A 10,045-nucleotide genomic window follows, 5' to 3' on the forward strand; every position below is an offset into this window, starting at 1 on the left:
TAGCATGGGCCTGCTGGACGATTTCGACGACCGACAAACCCACATCGAAGCCGAGCAGGAGCAGTACCACCCCTTCGAGTACCAGACCGAGAACAATGGCTCTTGGGCTGGTGCCTTGCCGGTGAAGCAGGGTCTCTATGACCCGTCCTTGGAAAAGGATGCCTGCGGCGTCGGCTTTGCCTGGTGAGTTGTACATGATTCCCTTGCATTGGGGTCAACATTTTTGCTGGAATTTCCATTGACGTTTGCTAACTTGTATAAAGCCACATCAAGGGCAAGGCTAGCCACAAGATTGTCAGTGATGGTAAGCAATTTCTCACTTGTATCCTCCTCTCCAATAACCATTATCACGAGAGGGAACCAACCAACAACCATGACCGCTGACACGCACCGTCGCGACCAACAGCACGCAACTTGCTCTGCAACATGACCCATCGAGGTGCCGTCGGCTCCGACGCCAGAGACGGCGACGGCGCCGGCGTCATGACCTCGATCCCCCACCGCTTCTTTGTCAAGAACTTTGAAAAGGAGCAGGACATCAGGCTGCCCCCCGCGGGCCAGTACGCCGTCGGCAACCTCTTCTTCAAGCCCGACGAGGAGACGTTTGGCGAGTCCAAGCGGCAGCTGGAAGACGTTGCCGAGTCCCTGGGCCTCCGCGTCCTCGGCTGGCGCCGCCCGCCCGTCGACTCGACCCTCCTCGGACCCGCGGCCCGGTCGCGCGAGCCCATCATTGCCCAGCCCTTTGTCGTCCTCGCCTCGGCCTATGACAAGGGCGCGGCAGAGGACTCGGCTCCTTTGCCCTCGTCCTCGTCACCCTCCTCCTCCTCCTCCTCCTTTGACGAGCGCCTCTTTGAGCGCCAGCTCTTCGTCCTCCGCAAACGCGCCACCCACACCATCGGCCTCCACAACTGGTTCTACATCTCCTCCCTCTCCAGCAAGAACATTGTCTACAAGGGCCAGCTCGCCCCCGTCCAGGTCTACTCGTACTACCACGACCTCGTCAACGCCGACTACGAGGCGCACTTTGCCCTCGTCCACTCGCGCTTCTCCACAAACACCTTCCCCTCGTGGGACCGCGCCCAGCCCCTGCGCTGGGCCGCCCACAACGGCGAGATCAACACGCTGCGCGGCAACAAGAACTGGATGCGCGCCCGCGAGGGCGTCATGCAGTCCGACGTCTTCCGCGACGAGCTCGAGCAGCTCTACCCCGTCGTCGAGGACGGCGGCTCCGACTCGGCCGCCTTTGACAACGTCCTCGAGCTCCTCACCATCAACGGCGTCCTCTCCCTCCCCGAGGCCGTCATGCTCATGGTCCCCGAGGCCTGGCAGGGCAACGAGCACATGGACCCCAAAAAGGCCGCTTTTTACGAGTGGGCGGCCTGCCAGATGGAGCCCTGGGACGGGCCCGCCCTCTTCACCTTTGCCGACGGCCGCTACTGCGGCGCCAACCTCGACCGCAACGGCCTCCGCCCCTGCCGCTTCTACGTCATGGACGACGACCGCATCATCTGCGCCTCCGAGGTCGGCACCATCCCCGTCGAGCCCGAGACCGTCGTCCAAAAGGGCCGCCTCCAGCCCGGCCGCATGCTGCTCGTCGACACCCACGCCGGCCGCATCATCGACGACCGCGAGCTCAAGGAGGCCGTCGCCAGCCGCCACGACTTTCGCGCCTGGATCGACCGCGAGCTCATCACCATGCCCAAGATCCTCGAGGACCTCGAGACCAAGGCCGACCTTGCCGCCACGCCCGACGCCACCCTCCTCCAGGAGGACCCCATGCTGCTCTCCTTTGGCTACACCCACGAGCAGGTCTCCCTCCTGCTCGCCCCCATGGCCGCCGACGAGAAGGAGGCCCTCGGCTCCATGGGCAACGACGCGCCCCTCGCCTGCCTGACCCAGTCCCCGCGCCTGCTCTACGACTACTTCCGCCAGCTCTTCGCCCAGGTCACCAACCCGCCCATCGACCCCATCCGCGAGTCCATTGTCATGTCGCTCGAGTGCTACGTCGGCCCCCAGGGCAACCTGCTCGAGATGGACGCCTCCCAGTGCGGCCGCCTGCTGCTGCCCAGCCCCATCCTCTCCATCCCCGAGTTCAACGCGCTCAACAGGCTGTCCACCCTCCGCCCCGAGTGGACCGTCCGCACCATCGACCTGACCTTTCCCAAGTCCGACGGCGTCCAGGGCTACCTCCGCCACCTCGACGAGATTTGCAACGAGGCGACGGCCGCCATCGAGGCGCGCGACCGCATCATTGTCCTCTCGGACCGCAAGACCTCCAAGGACCGCGTCCCCGTCTCCGCCCTCCTGGCCTCGGGCATGGTCCACCACCACCTCGTCAGCAACAAGTGGCGCTCCATGGCCGCGCTCGTCATCGAGACGGCCGAGGCCCGCGAGGTCCACCACATGTGCGTCCTGCTCGGCTACGGCGCCGACGCCATCAACCCGTACCTCTCCATGGAGTGCATCCTCAAGCTCAACCGCGAGAACCTCATCAAGAAGAAGCTGTCCGACGACGCCCTCATCCACAACTACAAGCACTCATGCGACGGCGGCATCCTCAAGGTCATGAGCAAGATGGGCATCTCCACCCTGGCCTCGTACAAGGGCGCCCAGATCTTCGAGGCGCTCGGCCTCGACGAGACCATTGTCGAGCGCTGCTTCCGCGGCACCGCCTCCCGCATCCAGGGCCTCACCTTTGACCTCCTCGCCGAGGACGCCTTCCGCTTCCACGAGCGCGGCTTCCCCTCGCGCTACACCGTCGACATCAAGGCCCTCCCCGAGTCGGGCGAGTACCACTGGCGCGACGGCGGCGAGGCCCACGTCAACGACCCGACCTCCATTGCCAACATCCAGGACGCCGTCCGCACCAAGAACGACAAGTCCTACGAGGCCTACTCGCGCTCCGAGTACGAGCAAATCAAAAACTGCACCCTCCGCGGCCTCCTCGACTTCAAGTTTGAGGACCGCACCCCCGTGCCCATTGACCAGGTCGAGCCGTGGACCGACATTGTGCGCCGCTTCTGCACCGGCGCCATGTCGTACGGCTCCATTTCCATGGAGTCGCACTCCACCCTCGCCGTCGCCATGAACCGCCTCGGCGGCAAGTCCAACACGGGCGAGGGCGGCGAGGATCCGGAGCGCTCCGAGCGCATGCCCAACGGCGACACGATGCGCTCTGCCATCAAGCAGGTCGCTTCCGGCCGGTTTGGTGTCACGTCCGCCTACCTGGCCGACTCGGACGAGCTGCAGATCAAGATGGCTCAGGGTGCCAAGCCCGGCGAGGGCGGCGAGCTGCCGGGCCACAAAGTGTCCAAGTCCATCGCCCGGACCCGTCACTCCACTCCCGGAGTGGGTCTCATCTCCCCGCCGCCGCATCACGACATCTACTCCATCGAGGATCTGAAGCAGCTCATCTACGATCTCAAGTGCTCCAGCCCGCGCTCGCGAGTGTCCGTCAAGCTCGTGTCTGAAGTCGGTGTCGGCATTGTGGCCTCTGGTGTCGCCAAGGCCAAAGCCGACCACATCCTCATCTCCGGCCACGACGGCGGCACTGGTGCATCGCGCTGGACCGGCATCAAATATGCCGGCCTTCCCTGGGAGCTGGGCCTTGCCGAGACCCACCAGACGCTCGTCCTCAACGACCTCCGTGGCCGTGTCGTGGTGCAGACCGACGGCCAGCTCCGCACCGGTCGTGACATCGCCATCGCCTGTCTGCTCGGAGCGGAGGAATGGGGCTTCGCCACGGCTCCCTTGATCGCCATGGGCTGCATCATGATGCGCAAGTGCCATCTCAACACTTGCCCCGTGGGCATCGCTACCCAGGACCCCGAGCTGCGCGCCAAATTCCAGGGAACGCCCGAGCACGTCATCAACTTCTTCTACTACCTCGCCAACGAGCTGCGCGCCATCATGGCCCAGCTCGGTTTCCGCACCATCAACGAAATGGTTGGCCACGTCGAAGTCCTGAAGATGCGCGATGACCTGCGCACCAAGAAGACGGCCAACATTGACCTGTCCCTGCTGCTGACGCCCGCCCACAAGCTGCGCCCCGGCGTCGCCACCTTCAACGTCCGCAAGCAGGACCACAAGCTCTACGTCCGACTGGACAACAAGCTCATCTCCGAGGCTGAGCTGACCCTGGACAAGGGACTCCCCTCGCGCATCGAGTGCGACATTGTCAACACGGACCGTGCCATGGGTACCTCGCTGTCCTACCAGATCTCGAAGCGTTATGGCGAGTCTGGTCTGCCCATGGACACTGTCCACGTCAACATCAAGGGCTCTGCTGGGCAGTCCTTTGGTGCTTTCCTTGCTCCTGGTGTTACGCTGGAGCTGGAGGGTGATGCCAACGATTACGTCGGCAAGGGACTGTCTGGTGGCCGTCTCATCATCTACCCACCTCGTTCTGCGCAGTTCAAGGCCGAGGAAAACATTCTCATCGGAAATGTCTGCCTGTACGGTGCTACGACCGGAACATGCTTCTTCCGAGGTGTTGCCGCCGAGCGTTTCGCTGTCCGCAACTCGGGTGCTACGGCCGTCGTTGAAGGTGTCGGCGACCACTGCTGCGAGTACATGACTGGCGGTCGCGTCCTCATCCTCGGCAGCACCGGCCGCAACTTTGCCGCCGGCATGTCTGGCGGTATCGCCTACATCCTCGACGTCAACCGCGACTTCATGGGCAAGCTTAACACCGAAATGGTCGAGGCCGGCCCTCTCGAAGACCCGACCGAAATCGCCTATGTTCGCGGCCTCATCGAAGACCACCACCACTACACGGGCTCTGAGCTCGCCGCCCGCATCCTCGTCGACTTCAACCGCGCCCTGCCGCGCTTCATCAAGGTTCTGCCGGTCGACTACAAGCGCGTCCTCGAGGAAGAGGCAGCCAAGGCCAAAGAGGCCAAGCGTGCCGAGTACAACTTGCCGGCCGTCGCCGGCGTCTCCTCGTCGCACCCCCCCAAAAAGGAGGGCGAAAAGGCGGCCAAGCTACAGGATCTCGAGGAGGCCATTGGCGACAACGCCGTTGAGAAGAAGCGCGCCCTGGTCCTGGATAAGACTCGTGGTTTCATGAAGTACTCGCGCCGCTCCGAAAAGTACCGTGCTGCGTCGGCGCGCACCAAGGACTGGGCCGAGATTAGCTCCCGCCTCAACGAGGACGAGCTCAAGTACCAGTCTGCACGCTGCATGGACTGTGGTGTTCCGTTCTGCCAGTCGGAGACGGGCTGCCCCATCTCCAACATCATCCCCAAGTGGAACGAGCTCGTCTTCCAGAACCAGTGGAAGGATGCCCTCAACCGCCTACTGATGACCAACAACTTTCCCGAATTCACCGGCCGTGTCTGTCCGGCCCCCTGCGAGGGCGCGTGCGTCCTCGGTATCAACGAGGACCCCGTCGGTATCAAGTCTATCGAGTGTGCCATCATCGACCGCGGTTTCGAGAAGGGCTGGATGGTACCGCGCATCCCCGAGGTGCGCACCGGTAAGAAGGTTGCCGTCATCGGCTCCGGCCCCGCTGGCCTCGCCGCCGCCGACCAGCTCAACCGCGCAGGTCATCTCGTCACCGTCTACGAGCGCGCCGACCGTCTCGGCGGTCTCCTCATGTACGGAATCCCCAACATGAAGCTCGACAAGCGCATTGTCAAGCGCCGCACAGACTTCATGGCGGACGAGGGCATCGTTTTCAAGACGGGCGTCGCCGTCGGCGAGGACGGCCATCCCAGCCTGGCGACGCTGCGTGCCGAAAACGACGCCGTCGTGATTGCGACCGGCGCGACCGTCGCGCGCGACCTGCCCATCAAGGGCCGCGATCTCGAGGGCATCCACTTCGCCATGGAGTTCTTGCACAAGAACACCAAGTCGCTGCTCGACTCGGAGCTGGCCGACAACTCGTACATTTCCGCCAAGGACAAGCACGTCGTCGTCATTGGCGGCGGCGACACGGGCAACGACTGCATCGGCACGTCGGTGCGCCACGGCGCCAAGTCGGTGACCAACTTTGAGCTGCTGCCGCAGCCGCCCGACGAGCGCGCCCGCGACAACCCCTGGCCGCAGTGGCCGCGCATCTACCGCGTCGACTACGGCCACACGGAGGTGCGCCAGCACACGGGCAAGGACCCGCGCGAGTACTGCATCATGTCGGAGGAGTTTGAGGGCGACGGCAGCGGCAAGGTCAAGGGCATCAACACCATCCGCGTCGAGTGGACCAAGAACCCGAGCGGCGGCTGGGACATGAAGAAGGTCGAGGGCTCGCAGCAGTTCTTCCCCGCCGACCTGGTGCTGCTGGCCATGGGCTTCCTGGGCCCCGAGGCCCGCGTCCTCGGCGAGGAGGTTGAGAAGGACGCGCGCAAGAACGTAAAGACGCCGCCCGGCAAGTACTGCACCAACCTGGACGGCGTGTTTGCCGCGGGCGACGCGCGCCGCGGACAGTCGCTGATTGTCTGGGGCATCAACGAGGGCCGCATGGCGGCGCGCGAGGTTGACTTGTTCCTCGAGCACAATACCAACCTGCCCGTGACGGGTGGTCTGGTCAAGCGCAAGGCCACGGAAATCCTGGGCCGCGTTGCTACGACCACGGCAGCTGCTTAGGCGATACGACGGATGTTTCAAGAAAAGAAAAACAAAGAATATGAAATATGAAATATGAAATATGATTAAAAAGACAAGAAAAAAAAACAAACAACATACGAAAAACAGAGATGGTGTTGGCTCGCTTGATACCCACGCAAAAAAAAGTTTTTCAAAAAAGGGCTTTGGAAAAATTTGTCTTGGATATATACCATCTTTTATGTAGCATGAAAATAGTTATGAAATGTATGATTTTGAGTGCAGTTCATCACTGACGGATAGTTGTCTTTCCAAATTGTATTGTGATGCCAGTGTACTGCCTGCTGCCACCTTGCAAAGATTGCATTCTGGTGTATGTTAGCTCAAGCCAAAGTCCCTTGACAGCTCTGGCTCGAGTGATGGGCCAGCCGGAAGGGGCAGACTTTCAACTTCCTTGATTCTATCCAGGGACAGACAGTCGTTTTCTGCCTCGCTGTCCAGCAGTATTGTTAGATCAGGCGTGTAATGTCACAACGGAGGGGGAGAATTTGAACAGCGTGCCGCGACGGGTAATGCCGCAGCTCATCTTACAGCGTAGTCTGCGCGTTCATTCGCGGGCATATTCATAGGTCAGATGATCGCTTTTAGAGCAGAACAAGACTATATTAATAGATGAGCTCAATTTAGCGACTATTCCAAGCCTTCCCTCCTGCCAAAATGCACAATGACAAAAGCCGCCGATCCAACCAATCATTAGCTAGTACCAGGTATCCGGTCCAAAGAACCCTTTCGCCGGCATCTCTGTCAAGAGGACGAGCGGGCCATCACCACCACCGCCATCCATGGTTTTGTCGTTGACCGAGTTCCCCCACCAGTTGATGTCGACCTCTTTCCACTGCACGGCAAAGAAGATGATGATGGCTGAGAAGGCAACGCCGCCCTGCAAGCCCGCAGCAAGGACGTAGTTGTACTTTTCCCACCACGCCAGCTTATAGCGTTTCAGATACCACATGAAAGCGATCGAAACGTAAACACCACCGATCCAGTACGATAGGTTGGTGGGCGCCCAACCAATCATGCCGTTGAAAACAAGGGACGGGTGGACATGCTTGAGCCAAGAGATGGGGACAAAGAGGCCCATGTTCAAGAGACCGAAAATACCGGCTGGCAGGGTTGCCTTGGCGGCGGCGCGAACCCGCGGTCCGAATCGTTTGACTGTCCACCACACCAGCGCCAGCAGGAAACCGAGCAAGAAGCAGTACTTGATCGCAGGGTAAATTTGTGTGAAGACTCGTTGCGGTCCCAGAGCCCCCCAGACCACAGACGAAGAGAAAAACACGACTGCAGAGCCAGCGCAGGTGAAACGCTGCTTCTGGTCGGGCGTACAGATCCCTTCAATGTTGTGGTCGACAAAGTCGATCACGGCGTAGCAAACGAGGGCTGTGATGAACGCGCTGATGACTTGGCCGCGGTACATGGCGCGAGGCGGAACCTTTGCGTAGAATCCAATCTTTTGGTCGCCAAGATAACTATCAGCTTGACCATTGATGTTGTAGCCAAAGGCTTTAACAAACATGAGTGCCTCGGGGTGCCCGGGAAGAGCGTAACCAACTATAAGCTCGGTGACGACGTTAAGGCCTTCGGTCGTACCAGAGATGGCGTAAAGGTAGCTCATTGGTACTAAAAAGACCAGATTTAGGCCAATAACGAAAAAGATGGTCCATACTGGCGTATCGAGCTGTGTCCAGGTTGTCAGGACAATAATAGCAAAGATGAAGGCGATGAGAGCAATAGAGAGGAACCACCAGTCAGGTACTTCGGGATATTTACGCAAAAGATCAGTCAGCGGGTTGTTGAAGCCATCGTAGATAGACTCATCGTAGCTCGCCAGGTCGCGGATATGTTGAGCAGCATCGCGGAATCGACCTGTGAAAATGGCCATGATGGCATGGACTGTTCCACTGACGGTCCGCTTCACCATGGCAACAGCAGAGACGACCATACCCTTGGCAGAGCGAAGAAGAGGCCGCCAAGCGTCTAGGCAGATGAAGACCATGGTGAGCGGATAAAAGGCAAAAAACGCCCCGTACAGCATGAGGTTGCCAGCCGAATAGAACGCTGGAGAATAATTCTGGTAGGCTGTCTCGTTGATGATGGCAGTACCTGGGACCAGAACCTTGCTAATCTCATAATGGCCACCAGTGTTGTTGAAGATGCCCGAGGAATTGATTGGTAAGTAGGCTGTATTGCTGACATTCGTATAATATAGACCAATGATGATGAAGCCACCGAGAAGAGCCCCCGCAAATTGTTGCATGGAGGCAAAGAACGGGATCTGCAGCGGCTGAAAGGCGTAGCTCATGGTATTCCAGTCAAACGTTGGAATGGGGTTGAAGCCGAGACCTTGCTGCGAGCCGGTAATGAGGTTGACTTTGAAGTTGTTCGGTGCGATCCAGCAGATCCATGCAAATGTGCTGAGCGCAGTGAATAAGTAATCTGGAATCCAGAAATAAATAAACATGGTGCCAAACACGATAAAGAAGAACTTGTAACGTGAGATGGTCCAGCCATGAATAGATTCACGATGCTCGCCCACGAGGAGTGCTCTGTTGAGTGCGACTGTGGGTAGCATGTTGGGCCATATAGCTTCGACAGGGTAAATGACGAAGCGACGCATAAGACCGGAGAACCCTATACCCATCATCTGCGTCGATAGAAGAAGGAGAATGCCGTACCCGGGATTAAGCCACGTATCTTTGTAGAATATCTCCTGAGTTTGCAGATTATAAAAAACATAGGCAGTATTCAGACTGACGTTGAAAATGATGGTTGAAAGCATTTGTTCCTTGTATGTCCATGGCCCGGGGTTGAGAGAACATCGTGTGCCGCGGATTGTGAAACCCCAGTCGGGAAGGATATAAGCCCAAGCAAGGCCGCAGGGATATAACAGAATCTGGATGACTGCTGATGAAATGGTGATGCTTGGGAAGCGCGAAATGAATAAAGCATTGGTGAATTGCCCGATAACGGCCCAAATATATCCTAACAAGTGCGCTCGAAAGGTCTCGCACAGCATGTCCGGGTCATCCTCGGGGGTGGTGACGGCTCGCACTTCTGGATAAGGAGAATAGAATCGATTCAGCGCCGCCTCGGTGCGGATCTCCAAAGACCAGCCCTCCTCTGCCCCTTTGTCTGTAGGCCCTTCTAGAAGAAGCTCCATCTTCTCGCGAGTGGTGGCAGGAAAGTTGTAATCGTATTCATGGTACTTGAGCATCTCGACGAGGATCTGACGGGCTTCCTCGGTGGTTATCTCATCAACCTTGGCGGCGACCAGCATGAGGTCGTCTCGAGGGGCGACTGCATCTTCACCGTCCCCGCCAAATGCGGAGACGACATGGCTCAGGTCTGTTTTGGGGTCGACCTGGTCTCCCGGGAGTTGGTCAGCCGAGCCATGATCGTGGTCACTGGCGGCAATGTCTTGCTCATAGGGTCTCTTTTCACTCAT

General features: G+C 59.3%; 2 protein-coding genes across 2 annotated transcripts; one reads left to right on the forward strand and one right to left on the reverse strand.

Moving 5' to 3' along the window:
• Window positions 1-4: 4 nt before the first annotated feature.
• On the forward strand, window positions 5-6,582 carry V2A60_010438 (glutamate synthase (NADH); the record flags this gene model as incomplete). The annotated part of the gene is made up of 3 exons (XM_083261694.1): window positions 5-183; window positions 264-304; window positions 407-6,582. The coding sequence occupies 3 exons, from the start codon at window positions 5-7 to the stop codon at window positions 6,580-6,582; spliced, it is 6,396 nt and encodes a 2,131-aa protein (XP_083117820.1).
• Window positions 6,583-7,297: 715 nt separating this feature from the next.
• V2A60_010439 (uncharacterized protein) lies at window positions 7,298-10,045 on the reverse strand (the record flags this gene model as incomplete). Its single annotated transcript, XM_083261695.1, has 1 exon — window positions 7,298-10,045. The coding sequence occupies one exon, from the start codon at window positions 10,043-10,045 to the stop codon at window positions 7,298-7,300; it is 2,748 nt and encodes a 915-aa protein (XP_083117821.1).

The sequence above is a fragment of the Cordyceps javanica genome, chromosome 7 (genome assembly GCF_051103115.1).
Source record: "Cordyceps javanica chromosome 7, complete sequence".
NCBI classification, from domain to species: Eukaryota; Fungi; Ascomycota; class Sordariomycetes; order Hypocreales; family Cordycipitaceae; genus Cordyceps; species Cordyceps javanica.